The 25123-nt window shown below is 43.5% G+C and overlaps 2 protein-coding genes and 1 pseudogene across 2 annotated transcripts; 2 read left to right on the plus strand and 1 right to left on the minus strand.

Annotated features, from left to right (window-relative positions):
* The first annotated feature begins 1694 nt into the window (after positions 1 to 1694).
* Positions 1695 to 22347, plus strand: LOC147454522 (AUGMIN subunit 8-like). Its single transcript, XM_086516448.1, has 6 exons — positions 1695 to 3871; positions 5982 to 6101; positions 7388 to 7504; positions 7587 to 7676; positions 21453 to 21560; positions 21700 to 22347. The coding sequence occupies exons 1-6, from the start codon at positions 2024 to 2026 to the stop codon at positions 21802 to 21804; spliced, it is 2388 nt and encodes a 795-aa protein (XP_086372574.1). The 5' UTR covers positions 1695 to 2023; the 3' UTR covers positions 21805 to 22347.
* On the plus strand, positions 12301 to 20593 carry LOC147454523 (uncharacterized; annotated as a pseudogene).
* A 141-nt stretch (positions 22348 to 22488) lies between the features above and the next one.
* LOC147454524 (uncharacterized) lies at positions 22489 to 23052 on the minus strand. Its single transcript, XM_086516449.1, has 2 exons — positions 22751 to 23052; positions 22489 to 22629 (listed from the first exon to the last, which is right to left on the minus strand). Exons 1-2 carry the CDS (start codon positions 22924 to 22926, stop codon positions 22527 to 22529), a joined length of 279 nt encoding a protein of 92 aa, XP_086372575.1. The 5' UTR covers positions 22927 to 23052; the 3' UTR covers positions 22489 to 22526.
* Between the last annotated feature and the right edge of the window lie 2071 nt (positions 23053 to 25123).

Consider the following 25123-nt stretch of genomic DNA (forward strand, 5'->3'; position numbering starts at 1 on the left):
TGGAATTAGAGTTGCAGGGAAACACATACAACTTGGAGAAGACGAAGGAAGCTCAAGGCACAGAACAGAGAGTATATTACTTAGTGTGCAATGGAAATATAAGATAGCCCTAGAGTGATGGGCATATGTACAATGCACGGGGGAGAAAACCTCCTAGTGAGGGAAAAAATGCCCCAACAGTCCTAAGTGTGTTCACACACATCACTACACATGTATATGGTAACACTAGCGACAACTCCAACCCAATAGTAGACTTGATGCCAAAAGCAACACTGAACTAGCTTAAAAAGAAGGGCATCATTCAATGAAACTAATGACAACTCTAGCCCAATAGTAGAGGTGATGTCGAAAGCAACACCGAACTAGCCTAAAGGCATGTATACATAGATCACACACACGACATATAAAGTAGCCTATTAGTTTATACAACGACACTCCCAATTCAATAATAGAACTGATGCAACGATAAAACTTATAAAACTACCCCTAAGTCAAATGTAATTACCATGTTTAAAACGACACTTCCGGTCCAAAGTAGAACCGATGCCTAAGTGAAAATAGTGGTCATGTTGTAAAATAAAGTAGTTTCACCAATTTGCATGACGACACTATCGCGATCCAAAGTAGAACCAATGCCAAAGACAAATTGATTGACAACTATAACTCAAGAGTGACTTTTGGTCAACGTTTCACAATGACACTTTCAGTCCAACAATAGTTTCGATACCAACATGAAATGCAAGACCGACACACTTTAAAAATTAGAAAAAACATTAAAACAAAAATTTATACAAAAGTAACTACAATATAGAATGCATGAAATTAAGGTAAGGAGTATATTGTTAATTTTTATTTGGCTTGGGAGAGCTTGGAAGTTCAAAAGGCTTGGAAATTGTGAGGAAGAGGTGGGTACTATATAAGGGGGCCCCTAAGGCCCCCTTATATAGTACCCACCCAGAGGGCCTACCGATAGAGAGTTGGGCCCCCTGGGCGCCACTGTCCTACGGGCTGCTAAGGTTGCTCGGTGGGGCTCGCTAGGCTAGATCGTAGAATCGGCGAACAAATCTAACCGGCCCGCCGCGTTCCCTTCATGTCAAATTGTCATTTTCTATGAATGTGAAGAGTTGTGAATTGAGAGTTTTGATAATTGACAATGTGATAAAAAGAAAATCATGATTACGTGAATATGAAATACGTGCCTGTGAGGATGACAAATGGTTTGCTGCTCTTTTTTGTTCAAGCTCGAATTCAATGCGAATGCAGCTAACAAAGCACTCTCACACTAGTTCGAATGAGCCCACCGACAAAGGAAAGAGTACTCTTCTACTTCTGGTCTTCTTGTTCTTAAGGTATTTTGCAAAGCAATAAGGATAAGCCTAGTGGTAAAGCTCTGATTGTGCAACTAGATGATCTCAGCTCAAATTGCATCGCCTGCATTTCACGCTAAGAAGAAGCTTGTGTCAGAAGTGTGTTGGGCTCGAAAATAAGCCTACTCTCTTTTGCCCAACCTGTGCACACCATGGATACACTCACTAATTCCTGGCAGACCAAGGGTGGTGCCTAATAAATTGCCAAATTTTTTCTTGGGTCCTTTATAATGCGCCACACATGTGTGCTTCTTGCTGCCATGTCATGCAGAGATCCACGTAGGATGGCGTCCCCACCGGCGGGAAGCCGTTGAACTTTGACGATAGGCAGGTTGCCGTTGTCGGAATAAGCCCGCCCGTTGTCTCTCTCACACGCTTGCGCTCGCTTGCTCGCTCACTCTCCCGCACGCAGACATCCCCACACCTACACACACACACACACACACACTCTCATACAGTGCACACCTTCCGACAGCGACATCCTCCTCCCCCCGCCATCCTCTCCAGTCCCATGTTTTTCCTCTCTCTTCTGCATTCTTTCTGACACGCACTGATTCTTCAACACGCGCACCTACACACACGCACACCACCCGCAGAAGCTTCCTCTTCTTGCTCAGAAAGAAAGAAATCTCTTCCTGGTTAGGTGTGCGCCTGGCATGGTCTCTGCAGATCCCTTCTGTGTCGCTCCCGCAAGATCATCGCTTCTTGATCACTGCATCGACAACCACCACCACCTCCACCATCACCATGGACGAGCTTCTGTTGAATTTATCCTGGATAAGAGCTTGTCTTCGACATCATCCTCATCCTCTTCTTCTTCTCCATCCCCATCTCCAGTTCCTGCTCCAGCTCGCAGCAAAGTGCAGCCGCGCAGCAGAGAAGTCACCTCAAGATATAAGTCTCCCACTCCGGATATCGCATCGAGGTACAGGTCCCCTCCCCCTTCTGCTCATCTTTCTTCCACCTCAGCTCGCCGTTTTGCTTCCCCCAGCGTAGAACGTAGTTACCTAGACTCTACACCCCATTCCAAGAGAGCCGTTTCTGCAGAGCGTCGCCGCCCCTCTCCAACTAGAACAGGCCTTGAAAGCAAGCTTGCGTCTGTAGCAAATGGCGATGGAAATTCCGCATTGCATCCACGGCGTATTTCTAATTCAAACAGTAGTGCTGCTCGATCAGACGTTCTTTGGCCTGCCAGTAGAAATCTTTACTCGTCCATGCAAGCAGAACCCTATTCTTCCTCTACTAGAAGCCCAGCCAAGACTCGTCATGACAGTAGGGGGAGATCTTCGAGCAACCTGTCCTCAGATCACACGCTCAAGCCCTCTCCAAATGCAGCTCAAAGGCTTTCAGATCAACGCAGAAAGACACCCGAACGAAAGGGTACACCTTTGCGACGCCATAGCTCAGATCAGCTGGAGAATGCCAGACCTTCTGAAGGTGTTCAGCCAAAGCCCGAGCAGGTTCTGAAGCATCGATGGCCCAGCTCTCTGAGCATCTTGAAATTGTACGGCACTGCCTTGAGTAAGTCTGTAGATCTTGCAAGCGACAGAGAAAAATCAACAGGACGTGCTAGGTCTCTGAATATGCTACATTCTAGACCTACCTCCTTCAGCAGTCAAGTGATTCCACGAGCTCTCCCCAATTCTGCAGGTGTTTTCTCTCATAGCATAAACGAGGGTCCTGCTTCATCTGTATTTAGAACTGCAGCACGGAAGTTGAGCATGGAAAATAAATCCAGGGTGAGCGGTAGAGATTCGCCTGTCAAGAGCAGAAAAGCTACTCCTGCAAGAGATGATGGTTCTGGGTTAAGTGCAGCTTCTTCTCGGTCTGGAAGCTCTATAGATCTTGTGCGACATTCAGAGGAGGAAGCAGAGCTTGCGTCTGAAGAGTATTCAACAGATGACACACAGTGTGGAGCTAAGAGTGCATCTTCCACCCCTACCTCTAGCAATATGACAAGAGGATCATCAGTGCCAGCCAGGTTTTTGCCAGATGCCTCAATTGTAAAGCCAAGGGTTTCATCAGATGCCTACAGATTGCAGATTTCAACACCCGAATCTGGATATAATAGAGCTATGGGTGGAAGGCAGCTAGCTAGTCGCCAGAGGCTTACTCCATCATCGGAGACGAGAGCAGGTTACCCAGCAGGACCTCCATGGCCAGGATTACCCCACCATTTGGCTTCGGCATACAAGCCATCCCATCATCAATCCCTTTCTCCTATCAGGATGCCCCCCGTGTCTTCATCTCTGCGAAGCTGGCCAAGCCCAGCAGGCTCTAGGATGTCATCCCTAGCTTCCCTGAGTAGTGTCTCTTCACCGAGTCGCTCAAACGGGTATTCATCTGTATTGCATTTTGGAGCTGACTTAAGAAAGAGCAGAAGGGGGCTTTCTCAAGTAGAGGCAACATACTTGCATCGCATACTTCACAACAGGTTGCTTCAGTGGCGATTTGCAAATGCACGAGCTGATTTTGCGAACACTACTCATAGACAAGCAGGAGAGGTACCATTTAAAAGCTACATGCCCAGTACAATGCATGATTTTTTGTTCATATGCCCTGTCATGTTAAATGGACAATACATGCAGACATCACCCAGTTGGGACCGTAACTGCAAATCTCAATAAGAGTTCTTGCAAGAATTTGGTTGGATTATCCATAGGATTGGTGTAGGGGGCGCCTGGATGTGGATGAAAAGTGTTTGGTGACAATAGCCTGTAACCTTCGTTATGTAGACAGTCCTGTTTAAGGCAACCACCCATCTGAAATGGGTCTTCATTGCATACCCAGTATTCATTTATGTTGAGTAATAGTTTTTTTCAGATGGATGCTGCCTCTCAAATGGCACTCCATTTTTAAAAGACACGGGGAGATTCAGCAGGGAGATTCAACTGTTGTTAAAGATTACCTGGGATTATTTCCAGTTGACCGTGTCCAGAATTCAAGCTTCAATTTTTTGTTGAGGTCAGCTCTCCTAGACCTTGTTAGAGGAGCTATATCCCAAATCCACCCTCGCCCATTACCAAGCCTATTCTCAACACTCCCAAAAATTCCACTTGTTGTGGAAGGAGGAGGGGAAGGGCCGGTGAGTGAGCAGGGGGGGCCCAAGCCCTTATGAGAATGGTGGGGCGAAGATTTGGGGTTTGAAAGGGCTGGCATGAGTAAGATGGAGGGGCTCAAGGCCGACTTTCCTCTCAAGCATAATAGGGCAATGTCATGTAATTTGTGACATTGGGCAGAGCAAATGTTAGGAGTCTAATGCGTGCTGGAATATTACAGAAACTGACAGACATCCTCAATTAATCCTGGCTATATTTCTTCATTTTTATCTTTATGATGTAAGCTATAACGCCATTACCTGCTTTAAGATTAAGGAAAATGATTGTACTGTCAAAATCACGATTGAACAAACTGATCGATATTATCAGGGGCTATATGTTTTGTTTATATGCTAAATGCATGGCAAATGAAACATAGCATTTAGAGACGTCAGGACTATTACAAGTTCAAACAGCTCTTAGTCTTACTTTGGTTTATGAATAGGCTACTTCATGATTGGAAAATTTTGTGCCACATGTTCTATCCAAAACATTTGCTTTAGCTAGAGCATTGTTGTCCCTTGTGAAGTAGTCACGAACTGATCGATCTCATATATTGGTAAGCCTTGTAGTTTAGTGTCGTTGAGGGGAAAGGGAAAACTTTCATTTTCTTGGCGTGTTCACAAGGGCTTTTTATCTGTAATAATGGAGAATATTCTCCTGGTTAGGTAGCTTAAGTGAGCGTGAGAATTCCATTAAGATCTTTTTAGAGTTTGCTCATGGTAGCCATGTAGTTTCAAAACGGGTTACAGAGGTTTCGGGCCATGCCTGAAATTGCAGGAGTTGTCAAAGTAAGATATGAGTTAGCTGTAGTACTTACTGTCAAATAGATTAGATAGCAACCACGTATAATCGAAAATTTTGGTCTTTCAAGGAATGCAAGGTTTCAGAAACACTTCTGCAAGATCTTTTGTGTGAAAGCTAATTTCTGGAAGGATAAAGGAACCCCCCGTTTGTTTTAACCCTTTGGGTGGGTTGACAAGGCAAGTTTGATACGTTCTCTTTTAAGACTCAATTCTGATACTTTCTTTGCCTCCCATGTCTCCTACAATCTATACGCAACTTTCTTAGAAAAACAGGGAACACCTGTTCTGGCCCCTGGGACCTTTCCATTTTAAGAACGTGCTACAGCCCTGCACCTTTCCGGCCATGTGGGGCTTCAATTTGCATTGCAAACAGGGAATGCATTCTGGCCCCATTCCAGGATGTGGTTGGTATCGTTTCACTGTTGTAGGGTTTTGTAGGTAATGTCCGTTCCTTTTGGGCATTTTTGGGAATTTTATGGCCATTAGAGCCTAGTCTCCCATTCTCATCCCCCCCCGCAAACGGGTTGCATGGCATTGTGCACTGGGTGGTCTTGAACTCAAGCAGCCCTTTTAATTCAGATTTTCAATTATTTGCAGATACAGAAGTAGCTGTAGTTGAGATCTTCTAAGTTATTAGGGTTTTATTGTGATTAGAGTGGTAATTGCTGTCCAATGTTTAATATCTTGCTCTGCACCTCTTATGTTTCCAGAAACTACTGTTCAGTGTTTGGGCAAAGACAGCTGAGATTCGAAAATCTGTCACTTCCAAAAGGATAAAGCTGCAGCAAGCTCGTCAAGCACACAAAATCAACACAATTTTACGGGTCCAGGTAAGGTTTGACACATTTACTCAACGACTCCATTATTGAGGCAACAGAAAGGCATGCATTTACATTGTTTAAGCTGCATTCTTCTGTTTCTCTTTTTCAGCTATCAGTAATAAATTGCTGTGGAACAGTGAACTACTGCATCAGAAGGCTTAATTAATTATCAGGACATCTAGGGATGGCCCTGAAAATTTAAACATAGTGGCTCAGTGCACAAACTAAGCATAGTCAATTTTGAAACACTGGCACACATTCAAGGCCTGCCATGAAGTAAACCTCAGGTATGTAAAAGAGGCTGTGCATCAGTGGATCTTGCACATCCAATAGGCCCACAAATGGTGAATTCATTAATAAGGTCAAACAATCTGTCTTCACAGAAGAAAAGCACGCACACACAAAAAATTATCCTGGTGTTTTAAGGAGAAACCAACCCTTTGCTCTCGTGATCCTGAAACTGTATATTTTTTTCTTGGAGTTTACCAATAAACTGGTAAAAAGGAAGAGATTCCATGTGTGCTGATGATGGACTAGTGGGGGTTGCAAATACAATGACTAGTGGCTGAGACTTTGGACACAAGAACATGGATGAAGCTCACCACGGACATGTATGACCTCTATACGAATAAGATGAGTACATGGGTCCATTTATTTCTAGTATGCTTGCACCATGCTTGTTCTTTTGAAGTTTGGAGAGAGCAAAGGTCCTCTTATCTAGAAGGAAGATGGCGATTTTATTTTGGGTCTTATTATAGTTCTCTGCATCCATGTACATGGTCTGGGCGTATAACAACCATTATCTCTACAATCCTTATGGTGGTGGCCGCTGGTTAGTGTGCCTCCTGAATCTAGTTGTTTTCAGGAAATAAAAAACACGAGGTTGATGGGTCATCCATGTACATGGTCTGGGTGTTGTGCAACCATTTAGTGAGTTTAAGGTGGAATTTGATCCATAGAAATATATTTTGGTTAGATAAGACCATCATCTGTACAATCGTTATGGTGGTGGCCGCTGGTTAGTATGCCTCCTGAATTTAGTTGTTTTCAGGAATTGAGAAACACTAGGTTGATGGGTCATATTGCCCAACCTTCGGTTTAGAACTGTCTTTTAAGGCTGTGTTTACATGACGTGAGAGAATGTCATCAAGAAGAGAGGCAATTGCATAAAGTTATCGTTCTTTTAAAACAAAGTTTCTGGCAGCCCTTTTTCCTTGGTCGTTGCATTTTAAATGCATGCGAACCTTGTAAATAATGATGACAACCTACCTGACCTTGGCCACCTTACTGCACAGGGAGCAAAGCTGGAAGAGTGGGCCAGTGTTCAGCAAGATCACAGCAATGCGTTGTCGGGAGCTGTTGAGGCACTTGAAGCTGCTGTCTTGAGAGTCCCTGTGAACGAGGGTATCAAGGTTTGTTCTAATTACATTACCTAAATGGCATTAATGTTCTGGTATTATGGTGGTAACCTTTTACTCTTTTTGCTGCATGCAGGCAGATACTCACGCAGTAAAAGAAGCGTTGACGTCTGCAGTGGATTTGGTGCACATGGTGGAGTCCTCTGTCAATCGTTTGCTTCCTAAGGTAGTGACACTGTAGTGCCTGTGTGCCTCTCTTAAGTTACAACTTTTGTTCTGTGGTTTCTTCACGACAAAAAGTTTTCATTTTTGTACTTTTTATCTCACCCTCAATGCACTACCTTCGCTTAGGTGCCATAATTAAGCCTTGTGCAGTAGGTACATGGTCTTACTGTGCCAAGTGAAAGAGTTTTGCCATTATGCTTGGCGATGGTGGTATTGCTTAACCACGAGGGGCTTGCTTGGCAGCTGTCGAAGTCTCATACTCATACTGCCACGGTGACCAGCGCTCTTCATCTTGTGAGCTTCAAACACTAGATGTATTGTAGCACTATAGAGATCACACCAGCAATGTTTAGCACCCCACACCAGCCAATCCTTAAGCGGAATTTTTGCAAATTAAACTGTATTATACGGAATATGTACAGATTCCCGTACAGATTCCATGCTCCCGTGGAAGCACAATCCAAATTCTCGACGAACTCGGAAGCTTCAGTTTTCCAAGAAGACTTAGGTCGCGGCTTTCCTCACCCTCCCATGGAGACCTCTGCCATGCTTGTCCTCCCTACTTTCCTTGTAGCAATGAAGGAAGCAGCCTGATTGGCAAAAAAGAAACGAAGAGCAGAATCATCACGTGGGCTCTCATAGCGGTTTTTTTTGGGGCCTTCCAAATATGGGCCTTCCAAATGTTAGCCATGAAACATGGTCGGGCAAGGGCCGAGTACCATCTGGGCAAGAGCCACCATTTGGGCAAGAGCCACGTGTAGGCATCACCATGGCCACCTAATTGATGCATCACGTGCTGGGAACGATGGAGAGAACTTGAACAACCAGCTAGGAACCTCCTCCTCGGGTGACTCACCCCAGGAGGAGGATGCACTCGAGTGTTCAAGGACAAGAGCCCTAGCAACATGAACACCAGGTGAGCACAAGGTGACCCAATGGGGGATTTATCCTATAGCAAGATGCCTCCACCCCCAATGATATCTTTTCTCCCAGCCTTAATTGAGGCTTCACCTTCTAAAATAGATTGGCATGAGAGTCGAACCAAGCCCCTACAGAAGATTGACGGATGTACAATTGTCATTGGCCACTCCAATGCTCCAAACTCAGTGCTGAAAACTTCTCTCTAAGATCTAAAAGGCAAGGTATGAACATTCCGGTGTGCCCCCCATGCGTATCTTGCTTCTAAGATTTCCATGCGTGCTACCAAGCCCACCATTACCCTTCGGCTTTCGCCTGACGTCTCTGTCTTTGCTCACATAAATTTTTTTGTTTTTTTTTACAGTTGGTACCCCCTACTTAGTACAAAGTCCTTTGTCTGTCACATGATATTAGTTAGATCTGTCACTTTGTGCACCATTCTACTTTTCTTCCTTGGAACTCCTTTCTCACTGTCCACTTTTCCGTCTTGAAATGCTCTTGAATTTTTTAAGTTTCTTTTCAATTATGGAAGAAGCCTAGCCCTCTCAAAACACTTAAGATGTGAGAGTATAGAAGTCGTTATCATTGCTAAAGGACTCTTCTCTTAGCTCTTGACTAATATGTTCAGGTGTATATATATCTAGAATTAGCTAAAATGGACCAGGTCTAGAGTGCGGCCACTAGACATAAGAAAGTGGATGACCAACTTATGATTGTAATGCCTATGACAGGTCTCCCCAATCTCGGAAAAATAAAAAACCTTTCAAATCGGAAAAATAAAAAGCTTTTCAAAACATCTCAAGTGCATAAGTGAAGGGCGAGTTTAGAAATGAAAAGACTTATGAAAGTGGAAAGTCAAAAGACTATTCGTGTTCATTTAAAGAGATGGTCGAGTGCACATTAATACATTTGTGTTTTTCTTTTGCTTATTTTCCCGTGAGCGTTTTCTTCTCTTTAGAGCATCCTTTTACTTATATAGGTAGTGAATATATATTTTTTGAAGCCATTAGAAATACCTTATGTAGGCATATGTACTTAAACAAGAAAACCTGCTAAAGTCTTCATAAATTATGACTGAGTCTGCCCTTGATCTCCGGAGTCATGACAGAAACTCAGTACGTTGAACTTTGTGTTGATGTATGCTCATGTGTGTGTGCGTGTGGTGTGTGTTGTGTTTGGGAACATATGTTAGTACCTAGTTCTACACCCACTATTGGGCATTGATGACGTTAGTGGGAGTGTCGTGGTATTTAGTCAATACTATGCATGATGGAGTTGATGGTTATATTATCTTGTGGGTGAAAACCATGGGTCTGTACCTTGCACTTTCCTGTAAGGGTGAATCTGGGCTTATCCTGGATTCATCTTATAGCGAACATGCAAACTTCACATTGTGAAGTTTTCATCAGAGTTACGATGAGTTGATATCGTGCTAATTTTTTGTATCTTTTGTGGTGCGTATGCCCTATCAACTACCTCATTTTTGTGCTAATTTTTTCGATTTAATGCTTCTTTAAGTGCAGAGTGCTAGGCTTCATTATGGTTGACCTTCGGAGACATTACAGAAACTCAATACGTTGAACTTTGTGTTGATGTATGCTCATGTGTGTGTGAGTGTATGGGAGCATATGTTAGTACCTAGTTCTACACCCACTATTGGCCACTGATGCATAGTAAGAGGGAATGGCCGTCTCCGTTCCTCGTTCCCATTCTAAGTTCTCGTTTCGAATCCCCGTTCCGTGTTTAGAACATGAGTACCCGTAACAGGGAATGGCATTTTGTGGCGGTTGTTGTTCTGCGTTTCCCATTCCGGTTTCTTGTTCGTGGTAACTATGCACTGATGACGTTAGTGGGGATGTTAGTACCTTGAACTTTGTGTTGATGTATGCTCATGTGTGTGTTGTGTTAGAGAGCATATGTTAATACCTAGTTCTACACCCAATTGGCCACTAACGACGCTAGTGGGGATGTCGTGGTATTTAGTCAATACTATGCATGATGGAGGTGATGGTTATATTGTCTTGTGGGTAACTACCATGGGTCTATACCTTGCAGTTCCGTTTAAGAGTCAATCTGGGCTTATCTTGGATTCATCTAGGTATATAAAATATATGCTAAAATGCATATGTAGGACAAAAGTAGCCATAGAGCCATCAGCACTAGTAGTGGAATGATTTGAAGGGCTCCCTATTCTTTCAAAAGATAGGCAACAGGTAGCAGTAACTTTCCCTATGGAAGGGCACATTTTCATGTTACCCTTATGAAAAACTACGTCAATTTTAATAATTTGACGACATATTTGGTGAAGAATATGAGAGAGAGTGTTTGGTGAACGACATAAGTAGAAGTTCTATTACATGCCTTAGCGTACGTCAAAGCATTCTCCACTAGGGTTTTGAAAGTACGTGAATTTTTAAAAAGACTCTGATTTTACATACTATTTTCATGTCTACAATGTCATAGCATGCCCCTATTTCCTAAGTTAGATGGGCTTCTTAATGTATTCTCCTTCCATTGACAAATGTTCTATTTTATTTCACTTTCCTTGAGGACGACATTCTTTAGTAAGCCATGAAGATTTAACCCTTTATATGATTGGAAAAGGGCCTCGAGAAGGGCAAACGTGCATCAAATCCTATTGTAGAGATCCTGATTCAACACAACCTAAGTATCGATGATGCTAACACAATTCTCAAATCCCTCCTCCCTAGTGCGAGATGGGTAGTCCACAAGTATGTTGAAGAAGAAAATCCAAAGTAAGTCTTGCTTAGAAGTTGTTCTATGTAATCCCTGGTAGGGCAAGCGACAATAGTCCAAGGCGATTTCCCAAACAAAATGGTAAATGAACATCAATAGACTCCTTCAAGTGTTGGATAGCTTAAATATCGTAGTTGTGTTAGTCTTACTTCAAAGGGGGGGTTTAGACGACCCGACGGTAAAGAGCACGGGTCCAGGTTGCCACAAAATGATTGGGCAGTAGAGAAAAACTCCTCTTTTGAACCTAGGGCAATGAGAAGCTGCCGTACACTTTGCAACACAAAATCCAAAGGTTGCAACTCGATCTCACTAGACGCGCTTGCAGCTTTTCACGACGCTAATATTGTGGTGTGTGGTCATGTAGCCCGAGTCCGACCACCTAGTTTGGGAGGACGAGGACGTTGTGTTCTTGGCATGTAGCCTTCGTTCTCAATATAAGGAGCTGTCTATCACTCGTGAAGGCAAGCAGTGTTTTGTCGCGTTCTCTTGTGCACTTTACATTGGTGGAGGAGACGGGCACGCTTTAGGTAGTTAGGAAGTTTTCTTTGTGATCATTTTCTTTGTCGCTTCACAAAGCTATGGTGAGTTTCACCTATGAGCCAAGGTAGGAGTCCATTGCTCTGTTCTTGCCATCAACATACACCTGTTTGCAGTTGCGCAACTATATCCCCACCCTAGTTGATACCTGCATTCTTGTTGCCATTCTGCTTCCCTCTTGCTTCACACGCGCTATAGCCATAGCTCACCGTAGCTCCCGTCTACAGGTGTTGTCATCATGCTATCATGTGGCTGTCCTTGAATCTTCCTTGGCTCCTCGACCGCCTGCAGAGAAGAAGGTGAAGGCCGCTCCCGTTCTTGGTTTTCTTGGGGAACCTCCTTGGCGACAAGGGCGTTCCTACTCGACATTGGGTAGAGAGAGCAGAGTGTATACATGCCGCAAGAGGGGTGCTATGTGTTGTGACGAAGAGAGACATTATCGCCATTAGCACCACTATGGATTACAACACAAAGCCTTCCCCGTAGAAGAGGACGGGTGCTTTGCAACAGTGAAGCAGGTCCTACGAGCTCGAATTCACAGCAAGCAGATTCCTTTAGAGGACGAGACTGCTCATTTCAAGGTATGGCAGAGACGATCTAGCATGGCAGCTTCTTGCAGCACAACCCTCCAACTCACTTTGATAGTCTCACTGTTTGTTGTCGTTGATGTTGCATGCTTCACAAGATGCTCCCCATTGACAAGATGTTGAATGGATTTCTAATCTGGATTCATGTCAATTTTGGACCTTGGGACCTTGTTCGACGAGCCTTGGCTTATAGTATACCATTGGTAGTTTTTACTATTTCAACATCAATTCTTACGATTGGTGGTGGTTATTTGTTTGGCCTCTCGGACTATCTTGGGAGCAACAATGACTTTTTTGTCTGTAGAACAATTGGAAGATCACGTGTTTCACAAAATTCTACAATTTCAAGCTATATCGGATGCGGTGCAACATTCTGGATTCAAAATTGTCCGGTTGCCTCGGCTAGTACCTCACCATTCAACATTTTAAGTTACTTCCTTTTTTTATGATGTCATTTGTCTCTATTCACTACTAGTTCCTTCAAGCACTTATTCAATTTAGCTCTTAGCAGTACTTTCAATTAGCTCTTAGCAGCACTTTGTGTTAAAGCATCAAGTCAAGCCCACTAAGCCCCTTATGGAAATGGATGTATGTCGCAAAAATTATCCCACCCAGCCCCAAGTTTCTCCTTCCTCGTCTTGTTTATTACATTGGGATAGCGACCTAATGTTTGCATAAGCGAGATGTAAAAACGAGTTCCATGCCTTGTTGATGATTGGCATGATGTCAAGTCTAACTCCCAAGTGTAGTCCCTAGCCCTTAAGCTGTTGTACGATCACTCCCCCCAGAAGAGGTGCCGGAGTTGAAACCCTTGACAAGTTCCTTTCTCAGCCCAAAATTATAAAAAGATGTCCATCTTTTTCTCCCTAAGGGGGGAGGTGTGGTGTGCGGTCATGTAGCCCAAGTCCGACCACCTAGTTTGGGAGGACAAGGACGTTGTGTTCTTGGCATGTAGCCTTCGCTCTCAATATAAGGAGCTGTCTATCACTCGTGAAGGCAAGCCGTGTTTTGTCGCGTTCTCTCGTGCACTTTACAATATAATATATATTTGGCTGAACCCTGCTGATTTTTAAAAGGATTACTGCCTCCGTCCTTTGTGAACAAGAAGACTCGAGGCAAACGAGAACTCTGACTTTTTGTCACGCTCATCTGAACCTAGCCCCCTCCCCCCCCCCACCCCCCACGAGGCGAAAATGAGAAGCTGCCGTACACTTTGCAACGCAAAATCCGGAGGTTGTAGCTCGATTTCTCGCTAGTCACAATAGGCGCTTGCAGCCACTGGTTGATTCTCAGGGCAGTGATTTGGATATCAGCAGCAATTCTGAAGGCATAAATTCAGTTATGAGCGGCATTTTCCTTCTTTGGTAGAAAGTGCTAAGAAGTCTGTTGAGTCTTTGAAGACACCTAGGAGGTCTTCAAGACTTAACCCCCATATCTAGCCTTGATTCGAGGCAATCTTGTATCTTAGATTGCCCTAGGATTTTATCTTTTGGTGATACCATTTATGGTGTTCTCTCTGTATTATTATGATGTAATTCTACCTTGGGGTCTGTGCCCTTGAGGTGATTTTAATAGAAAGATTTTCTTTTTTGGAAAAAAAATAAAAATATTACCGTCCCTTGTGAACAAGAAGACTGGAGGCAAACGAGAACTCTTGAGTTTTCGTCAAGGCTCATCTGAATCTAGCCTAAGTTCCCCCCACCCACAAAAAAGAAAAAAGAGAAAAAAATCCGTCCTAAAAATCAATGTGAAAAGTCACAATGGCCTCATACAAGGATGAGAAATTGAGTGTGAACCACTGTTCAATGTCCCTCTTTATAAAAATAGCAAACAAATGTCAACTCTTCCTACGTTGGCCTACTTATTATATATACATCCTACTTCTGCAAAGAGCTGAGTTGCACCATGGGTTACAAGTCCATGTTTTCCTCCTGAAATATCTAAGCTCCCCACTAGTACTTCAAAATAGAGGTGAGTTGTTCTCTTTTCTAGGCCTCTCCTCTCCACTCAAATCCTCCCCATGTTTCCCTTAAAACTAGGTGTTCCCTTCTTCCTCCATTTCAAGTTTGGGTGCGACCCGGTGGGATGAAATTTCCAACTTGCCTCCACTAACACAAGGTGCGACCCGACTGTAATAGTTTTGAAGAAATAAGGTTAGCACTACTGTCAACATTGCAGTGCGTGGACGATGACAGCATGTTAGAACTGTGCTAAGAGCCGAGTCGCACCCAATCTTGCAGGGGTAAGAGAGAAATTGCTGACCTCGGGCCGCACAAGTAGAGAAATGCAGCTTGGGTCCCCACTACCTCCGAGTGCGACTCAACTCTAACCAGCCCACATAGGTGTTTGCTGCTACTGTAATCCAGCTCACTCTTTGAAAAAAAAGGGACCTGCTCCCCAACCCAACTCGTTGAACTTTCTTTTCTGTCGCTCCGTCGCATCTTAAAAGATTCGTCTCGTTCTTTCTTTATTACAAAACGTTGGCACATCCACAAACGTTGGCCGTTGGCACATATTGGGGAAGATGAATACTCCCTATTCGCTGGCGCATCACCCGCATGCGTCATTCTCAATGCTCTTTTCCTTCCTTCTCGTTCAATCACCAAGGGGATTTTCCCCGATTCTTGCTAGTAAAACATGAAAAAAAATTGGGCCATTTACGATTACGTAACCACTAGCAGCTTCTGCATTTTATTCAAAGTTTAAACGTCATCGAGATTCCTCGTGATCCCATCCTTGCCTCCGAGTCCGAGGAATTTTTCTCTAAGGGGAGACTGGGATTTGAGCCCTCACTATATCAAATTCAGGGGTGTTAAACATACTTCGGGCCTTATGTAGGCCTATAAAACAAGTTCAAATTGCAAGGTGCTCAAGATGTAGCTATCCTTCTCAAGTTGGGTCAAGCATCAAGAGCAGGTCATCCTTGCTTTGGTCACCAAATGCTTCATACCATGCATAACTGTCCGCAAAGAGGAGAGCATTGATTTTTGCATTGAGCACAGTTCAAGCCCAAACCATTTGTGTCATAGTGCGACGCTAGCGTGTTCTGGGTAATATAAAGAGTTAGAGATGCTGACCAAAAAGCAATAGCTCAGGTCCAAACCACACCACTTTGCAGCTCTCTTGCATCCGGCCTACAAGAAGCTAGATCTTTTCACAAACCAAATGCTACAAGAAGAGAGCCGCATTCCTTAAAGAGCTAATCAACTATGGAGACCAAAGAGGCACGGCTTTTACTTCCACCATATGTTGGAAGAGGGAGTCCTCGGTGAAGCCTCTTTTTTGGTGGGAGAGCTTTGGGTACCAATTACCTCACCTTCAAAGAGTTGCATTAAGGATTCTTGGACAAGTAAACCCTCTTAAGCCTCAGGCCTTGGCGCGTGCTCTCTCTCTCTCTCTCTCTCTCTCTCTCATGAATTATATTACATGCTCACTATCTTTTGAATATAATATAGGATTGCTCATCCGGTGCATGCTAGCGAAATTGGTCCGCATACTGGCTTATCCACACCAAAATTCGCAACAGAGCGGCTCATCTATTGTCGCTCCAATCTCCGAATATTGCGCTCCATGCATGAGATGCCTATGGCTAGACAAGTAAACCCTCTTTCTACACACTTACTTCTTGACTCATATGGGCTATGGCTTTGCATTCTAATTCACGTGTGCTAACTTGGTCTTGAGTCTTGCCGCTTTTGAACTTTTCTATAACTTGTCAAATAGGTCAATGTTGATGATTGCAAGCTCTCAATTGATACTCTCAAAAGTGTCAACAAAGAGAGTGATATGATGGAGGAGCAATCATTCCGTGAGCTCTACTTGGAGCTAGAGGGGATTGACCGACGGGTTTCTCGCACACGATCACGCAAGAGGGTCATTGTGCGTGGAGTCCCTACTCCTTCAACTACAAGAGGTAGAGGTGCAAGAGCTTCTCATGTTCGTGGCCGTGGCCGTGGTAGAGCATCAATAACACCTATAGAGGCTCAGACACAGGCTGAGATTGAGATGGAGGCTACTACTCTTATAACCTATGTGCGGCGAGGCTCGGGAAGCGGCTCCATTGCGGCGGCTTCCGTTTTGGAGGATGTGCCTATTCGTAGATGCAGCACTATGGACCCTAGAGAGCCGGAGTATGACGAGGAGGGAAATCTCCTTAGTGAGGGAGATTATGACACACCACAATCCGATTCATGTGAGGATGGAGATGACATCGACGAGCATAGTTCACAAGAGGAAGATGATGATGCTGAGAGCGGAGGAAGCTCTTAGACTTTAGTGTCTCTCATATCTTTTTTGACCCTACTTCCACTTTTTGCACGATTTGAGGCTTAAAAGGCCTACTTTTTTGTATCATCTCCATTATCAAATCTCAACTTAGCTTTTTGATTTATGACGTAATACGAATCGCGGCTCATGCTCATTGTGTCTCATTGTCTTGATTCTCAACTCTTGAGTGTCGGCATTTGGCACTTGCAAGTTGCCTTCTTGTCCAATGCAATAATCAATTGTCTAATTGTCCCAAGTGTAAAATCTAGGGTTAAGAATTGTTTGTTTTCATTTTTGAACGTACGTAACCATGTCGTACGACATAAAATTTTCTAGTTCGATGAGTACCGTACGTCTTTGTACGTGGACAAAACGTATGTGACCGTACGAGACCACCCTGCCTTGAAAGGAAGTGCATTGTTTTGTAGCGCGTTTTGAAATAGACAACTTATAGTTATCAATTACTTTTTGCGATAGCTGCGATTGATACATGGTCACGTGTGCACCGGATATTTGTGCTATATGTAACTATGGAAGGCTTTTTGTAACTACAGTAAACATCTTACTGACAACTGATGCACGCGTGACCACATCCATAGTTTGAGATAACGTTGATTTCTATCGAGCGAATGACACTTGAGTTTGGATTCTCTAGCAAACCTTCTTTGGAGAATGCTCTCTTTTCCTCCGGCAATGCCTATGCGCTTGTGTGCTACTTGTTTCTTCAATATACAGATATCACTCTGTTGGAAGAGCCGTTTTCCTTTCTGTGACGCCTCCATTTCACCTTCGCTAGATCTTCAAACAATTAGTTAGTCAATAAGAACTTCTGCAGCAAGATATCGGGTAAAGCTTCTAATAAGGCCAGAAGATAAAGACAATCCAAAGGTCAAGTAAAGAGCAGACTCAAGGAATGGAACACACAATGCATGGCTATGCTATAATTGCAGAGTTATAAAGCAGTCAATGGGCCTCTTCATAAAATCCCACCTCTTTTGGAAAGAAAAAGAGGATATCATCCCTCTTGGGGGAATCTTCGAAGACATTACTACAAAAAGAGAGAGAGAGAGAGAGAGAGAGAGAGAGAGAGAGAGAGAGAGACAGAGAGAGAGAGGTGAAACATAGTACGAATTAGCACAAAAGGTCGACTTGAGAACGGAGAGCAAAGGAGATACCGTGTCCCATCGGGTGGACCATCAAGAATGGTTGATGCCTCTATTTCCTTGTATGCCTCATTCATGAAGTGCTGAAGAAGGCCTATGGTAGATCCCTCCATGTCAGTCATTCGGAGCACTCTGTAGATGGGCAAGATGGCTACCACAAGACCCTTCACCTCTTCCCAAAATTCTTCTTTGAGGGAAAGCCATTGGATGGCCTTTGTCTCTTGTGAGGTTGCCGAGTTCTCTCCTTCACACCATTGCTTGAACTCATTGGACACCATGGTTTTTTGCACTTTGTTTTGGACATCGTAGAGGCGCTCAAGAAGAAGCCACATAGATGCAAATCGTGTTGCCGAGGGTTTCTTCAACTCCTTGTCGCAGTACGTGCGAAAAATTGCAAGTACTCTCACCTTGACATTGATGAAGTTGACGATAGTGAGGGCTTGGGTGAGAATGGCCTTCACCCATTCTAGTTCTCCTATGTATTCCATGAGAAGATCAAGGCAATGGGAGGCACAAGGGGTCCAGACAATGTTCTTGTATTCGGCCTCAAGTAGTCGGCTCATGCTAGTGCAATTGGATGCATTATTAGTGATCACTTGCACCACATTTTCGGGCCCAACCTACATTAAAGAGAGAAAAATTTAGAACACTTATCAAGAGGGCAAAAAGCAGTAAGTACATACTACACATTGCACAAGAAGAGGGGACAACTTAAACTCTCACCTCTTCTATTGACCCCTTGATGTGCTTGTAGATGAATTTTCCCGTGACCTTCTTGCCTTTGCTCCCGCATCAATCGGCTCGCAAGAAGTAGGTGCCAAGAGGGCATGACATGAGTATGTTAATGATGCCCCTCTTCTTACGATCACTCCACCCATCGGAGAGAATGGAGCACCCATATTTTGCCCATCCAGCTCGCACTTGCTCAAGGGATTTGTCGATTCTTGTCCGCTCTTCGTCGAGCTTCTTGGTGCGCATGTCTGTATAGGATGGACACGTCCACCTCTCACATGGACCGACGGCCGCAATAGCTTTCACCATCCTCTTCCACCGCTCTAGTCGAAGGATGTTGAAAGCAAGATTACACTCAATGATGATGCGTGCAATCTCAATGTCCGCAAGCCTTTGTCTCTCTTTGAGGAAAGACAATGGACTAGAGCTCAAACCCACCGATTGCAAGAGAGAGGCTTGCCTTGCTTGCTTTGGAGAACGGCCACTAGCACTTGCCGACGCCTTCTTCTTATTGGTAGCCATTGCTTGCCGTCGCATCACCGGTTGCAATGGAGGTAGAGGGAGAAGGGCCGCTTGTATCCTCCTCGAGTCGGTAACATCAATGTCGGGTGCCACTATCTCCTCTTGGGCTCTCTTCATCCCCACCTTGCGCGTTTTCGAAGGGAGATACTTCTATGCCAAAAGGTAACCCAAAAACCTCCCAAAAAAGCATAGTCAACAATTCTCAAAACGGTCAAACTGACCGTTGATTGGTCAAACGGACTAAAAAACCACCGGACGGATCGGACGCCTTGACTGGATGGGACGCCACCATACGCCTCGTTCCGTCTGACGAACGAGAACAACCCCGTTTCAAGGCAATGCCAACTAAAGTTCATTCCCTACCAACGACCTTTTTTCTTACATTAATGCTTTTTTTTTTCTAGTGCTAGGGTTCATCCTGGCTTCATTCTTACAGAAACTCATAATGCTGAACTTTGTGTTGATGTATACTCATGTGTGTGCGCATGTGGTGTGTGTTGTGTTGGGAGCATATGTCAGTACCTAGTTCTACACCCACTATTGGGCATTGATGATGTTAGTGGGGATGTCGATGTATGCTCATGTGTGTGCGCGTGGTGTGTGTGTGTTGGGAGCATATGTTAGTACCTAGTTCTACACCCACAATTGGGCATTGATGATGTTAGTGGGGATGATGTAGTATTTAGTCGATACTTGCATAATGAAGTTGATGGTTATATTGTTTTATGGGTGACTACCATGAGTCTAATCTGCACTGTCCCTCATAGGTTGGGCTCTTCCTAGATTCATCTAGGTATATTCATTACATACATAATGCGCAAGAGAAATACTCCCTTCTTCCCAACCTCTAAGAAGACATGGAGAGTGGACTACGTGTGTTTCTACATAGCCTTCCTTATTCTGAATATACATGTATGTGAGAAGTCCATTTTGAGAATAAGGCAAGGACGAGAACTCTGTGTGTGTGTGAGAGAGAGAGAGAGAGAGAGAGAGAGAGAGAGAGAGATGAAATGATATATTAATGTCTTCAAAAGGCCAAAGTGACCTATTGAGACCAAAAAGTTACAAAGTGGTGAATCTAATACAATGTCAAAGTACCAAAAAAAGACTAAGGGGTACCAAAACTGCTATAATATCTAAGACTGCTGGAAGTGAGCTAAGCAGCTAACTGGAACAGTGTAGGGTATTAGTAACAGTTGATATAATGAGTGAGGGCTGAAACAATGAGTGATACAATCTCGACGGAGGTGAGTGGATAATGGGTGGGGTGTATGATCATCGAAGTCACAGGATATCTCTCATCGGTCATTGGAGAGATTAAGATAGCTACTTGTACTTAATATAAAGCTCCTTTTCCCAGAGAGAGAGAGAGAGAGAGAGAGAGAGAGAGAGAGAGAGAGTATACAAAGTTCGAAATCATTTTGTTTAGAGCTGTTTTCCAAGCACCTTCCTCGAACCCGTCAAAAATATTGCTAGGATAGAACTCAAAGAAAGGATAGGAAGGGGTGCAATATGTAAGGAAACTCCACCCCACGAAACACACACACACACACACTCTGAAAAGCAGACTTCTTTGTTATTGACTTTTGTTTCACGGCCTATATATAGGTCTCCCTCACACTGGTCTTGCAATCGCATCTCATGCCATTAGAGCGGACAACGGGAGCAGAGCTCTCAGAAAGCTGTCCGTATTGCGCAACTTCAAAGTTAGTGATCATGTTCTCATCTTTGCATGTAGCATTGTAATTAATCTTTGTACCTGGAAAATCTCTGTTCACGCCTCAGATGTATGTTGGGTCCTGGGAACATAATGTAGAGGAGAGAGGCATGCTGGTTCCTTTTGAAGCTACTCTACATTTTTCTCTTAGCATGACCAGTCTCTTGTAACCCGTCGGATGCAGAAGATAAATATACTAATGTCCATGCCCAGGGATGAGACACAGTGGTCAAGGCTTGAATAGGAAAATGGTGAAACAATGTGATTTGAAGAAGGGGAGAAGCAACAATTACAGCTAATGTCAGTGTCAGGCCAAAATGTAGAAGGATGAGGCGGGGGGAAACGGTGATATGATGAGCGATGATGTGGGACTCACATTAACAATTTTTTTTTTTGTTTTGGGGGGGATGACCATGATCTAGGGAGAGAATACCATTCATTTGAAAGCCATATCATTTCCTGATCAGTCTCGTTTAAATCAGAGCAGAGAAGTGCCTTAGTTTTTTGGGAAGCTGCATCATTCTGTTAACTGTCAGCATTGCTTCTATAATATGTGATTACTCTCTTGTCACTCTCAGATGGAGAAGACCAATACGCTAATGTCGGAGCTCGCACAAGTAGCTGACCAAGAGCGGACCATCCTTGAAGAGTGCGGAGATTTGCTTGTGGTGGCTTCTTCACTCGAGGTCAGCTATTTTCTTCACTTTGAAACAAATCTCTGATTGTTTAATATGATATGGAATATGTATTGAAGGCATGTAGATCATGTGTATTTCTTGGAAGTAGGTGGAGAGAATTGAATTTTTATCTGTTTGATGAGGCCAGGTTGAGGAGCGCAGCTTGCGGATGCAATTGTTGCAATTTGAGCAGGAAAAAGCACGGGTTTTAGGGCATTTAATGGTGGGGAATGGCAGCGACGACTCCATCTAGGATTCCGAGTTTTGTTTATGGCTCCATCTAAAAAACGACATGCATTATGTTATGCTAATCCGGCGTAGCGTCATCTGCGTTGCTGCAGTGCCTGTGGCTTCAACCAATCATGCTTGCCTGTGTGGATACTTATACATATACACTTTTTAACTTCAGTGCCCTTTTCCAAAGGGGATCTCATACAAACATGTATGGAGAGGTCACACATACAGAAATATATAGGGGGTACTCCTGACAATAAGACTTGTATACACCTGTAATATGCAGGTATTAACTTTGCAAATATCCAGTGTTGTAACTCTAAATTCACCAAAGCAGCAGAGGCAAAAAGAGAGAGAGAGAGAAAGAGAGTGTAAATTTGGCCTAGAAGTGTTGTTTCCCTTACGTTACCATTAAAATGCCAAATTTTTTCTGGCAAAAGAGGCTTTTGTAAGGCACGACGAGTGAGACCTGTTTTCAAGGCTTACATATATGTATCACAAGTAAGACCATGTAAAGAGGATTGTCAAAAAAGAAGAGAGGGCCTTGTGTTTTTGCCTCCAATCATCATGTAAACGTTTTAAGGCAAATTTGTATTAATGATACTGACAGAAAAATGTGGTGAAGTCTCTTAATTGACACCGGATGGATCACGACATGCTTTTCAGTGCTTTTCCTTTGGTACGATGCCCTGTTGCCTGTCCAATCTGTTTTTATCCTGGGTGCATTATAGCTATACGTCCTTACTCGTCTGGGTAAGTCACATGCAAAGTTTGTGGCCAGCATTGCATTGTGAATGGGCGCCCATAAATGACTTCACGTTTCATTTCCTTTCGCAAGGTTTGTCTGTTTCACAGTACGTTCTATCTCTTACTGAGAGAGGTAGGTCCGATCACTTTCAAGTATCCACGTACATGCAGGCAGAGAGAGAGAGAGAGAGAGAGAGAGAGAGAGAGAGAGCTCCTACTCTTTTTCTGCTGGGTCATGACAATGGGTTGCAACTTGCACTTCGTAGAGAGAGAAGCCGAACCTCCGTCCCTCAAAGCGTGCGCTAAACTGAGCCGCAGCGTCCACAGAAGCTGATCTGGCTCCAACGATTCCACTGCCACATAGCCGCTGCTGCTTCTGCAGATTTCCTCTCATCGCTATATCACACGGGCATGGTCAAATGGGATTAACGTGGAGGAGGAAAAGGCGGGACGTGTCAATCATGGACCGTCAAATATGACGATGCCTCGAATTTATCAGTTTGTCCGAATTTACAAATTTGCCTTGAATTTACTAATCGGCCCACATGTACAATATGACATACTCGAATCCCCTATATTTCAACGTACGCATGAGAGCGTAGTGGTTAGTGCACATGGCTCGTGGTGGGGAGGTCGGGGGTTCCAGACATGGGGTGCGGATCGACCTGAATTTACAAGCCTGTGCGAATTTACTTTTCTTCCCGAATTTACCAAATGTGCATCTAACGGCCTAGATCACCTCAGCCGTCGATCCCATTTGTGCATGCCCATTCGAGATAGTGTGGAGGCACTTGCACCCCAAACTTGGCATTGCATGTTGGTGACAACTTGCTTGCTTGGTGAGACATAGAGAGAGAGATTGCAAAACACCTAAACAAGCTGGCACTAACATGCAGACGACGTCATTGCTTGCTCAGAGAGAGAGAGAGAGAGAGAGAGAGAGAGAGAGATTAATTTGACAACGTAGATGAGGGAGAGACAAAGAGATGCTATTTTTCTTAGTAAAATTAAGAAATAACTTAAAAAGCCTAAAAGAATGCCTAAAAAATGTGTACATCATTTGGTAGGCACCACGTCTATATCACTATCTGCAAGCAGACAATGCCAACAAAATGAGAGAGAGAGAGAGAGAGAGAGAGAGAAGAAGAAGATAGTTTTAAAGTTGTAGGAAACCATCATGAGAGAGAGAGAGAGAGAGAGAGAGAGAGAGAGAGAGAGAGTCTAACCTCGAAACTTTAAACAAGATTCCAAGGACAGAATGGCTTTTTCAAACTTAGGGGCACCTGCAGCCTTGGTATAGCATGGAGCTCCTTTATCTTGGCAAGTCTAGGAAGCAATTGTGGATGGTAGGATAAAGCTTGTTGAGTAGTGCCACATGGCAAGGTAATTATGTCAAACCTATTTCCTTTCTTCTTCATCAACATAGTTTCATGTACATGTGGGCCATTGTGAAAAATAGTTGAATTTGTTTTCCTAGAGGCACATTGTGTAGTGGGCACTCTTTACTCATGATCTGCCTCATAGGTAGACCATTGTGCCTTTTCTCCTTGTTTTAATGCAATATTTCCATTATTGAGTTCACTAGAGAGGAGACACACACTCCAATTCACACACGCCTCACATCCTCTCAAGCTTTGCATTGATGGGCATAGTAAAGTCCCGTACCCTAACCTTGAGAACACTTTAAAAGCCTCTTAGTGATTGCTCTATTGCTTGATGATATTTGAAATCTTGATAATGTGACTCTTTTGTGATTTCATGAAGTCCTTTTGCTTTTGGGCCTTGTGTGTGCGTGCGTGGATGTGTATGCGCACATACTTGTTCTCTGGTAAAAATAATAAAAAACAAGGTGAATCTTTGTGTGTTTATTTGATGATAAGAATGAAAGAAAACAAGGTTGGATCTCATGAGATGACCTGCTAACAAATGAGAGAGAGAGAGAGAGAGAGAGAGAGAGAGAGAATATGAGGAAAAACTATATTAAATTTAATATCCTCAAAAGGGTCTAGGAACTTTGTGTCTTGATCTCCACTCAACATTCCCTCTTATAGGTAGCCCTAGCCCTTCTCTTTAGGACTTCTTTACTCCTACCCACATATTCAAATCTTATCATCCCTAGGACCTTTGCCCTTAAATTACTCCCTCATTGAAAGAGTGTTTTTGTCTTCAAAAACAAAGGTGGAAAACCTCTTACGAAGAGTGCCAATGTTTTCCCAAGCGGAACTTTCGTTAGGTCAAATTTTTCACTTAACTATGCTTGTAAATTGAATTTATAAGCGCACTCACCAATCTTAAGAATTTTGAAAGGACCACAACTTGTGGTGAAAGCTGAGGTGTAGATCTCGTTTTTAAACTTTTGGAATGTTTTGGAAACCAACTCTCCTTGTGTGAAAGAGACTTATCGCCATTTTTCATCCACAAACTTTTTGTAAGAGGTTTGAGCTTGCCCAACATTGCTTTCAGCAATATGTATCATATCATTTTTTTAATGAAAAAAATCCTTAGCCCAATGTTTGCATTCATTGGCCAAACCCATGATAATTGATGATTAAAGTTGATAACCACGTAAATGGACTAAATCATGTGGAAAC

This window comes from Adiantum capillus-veneris, chromosome 7 (assembly GCF_014529385.1).
Source record: "Adiantum capillus-veneris isolate H3 chromosome 7, ASM1452938v2, whole genome shotgun sequence".
In the NCBI taxonomy this organism is placed as follows: domain Eukaryota; kingdom Viridiplantae; phylum Streptophyta; class Polypodiopsida; order Polypodiales; family Pteridaceae; genus Adiantum; species Adiantum capillus-veneris.

Excerpts from the sequence above, each read along its gene's own strand:
- LOC147454524 (XM_086516449.1), bottom strand. The coding sequence starts at position 22,926 with ATGAGAGGAAATCTGCAGAAGCAGCAGCGGCTATGTGGCAGTGGAATC. Across the intron at positions 22,630-22,750 it reads CATGACCCAGCAGAAAAAGA|ACAAACCTTGCGAAAGGAAA; the intron begins GTAGGAGCTCTC and ends ACTGTGAAACAG.
- LOC147454522 (XM_086516448.1), top strand. The coding sequence starts at position 2,024 with ATGGTCTCTGCAGATCCCTTCTGTGTCGCTCCCGCAAGATCATCGCTT. Across the intron at positions 7,505-7,586 it reads CTGTGAACGAGGGTATCAAG|GCAGATACTCACGCAGTAAA; the intron begins GTTTGTTCTAAT and ends TGCTGCATGCAG. Across the intron at positions 21,561-21,699 it reads TGGTGGCTTCTTCACTCGAG|GTTGAGGAGCGCAGCTTGCG; the intron begins GTCAGCTATTTT and ends TGATGAGGCCAG.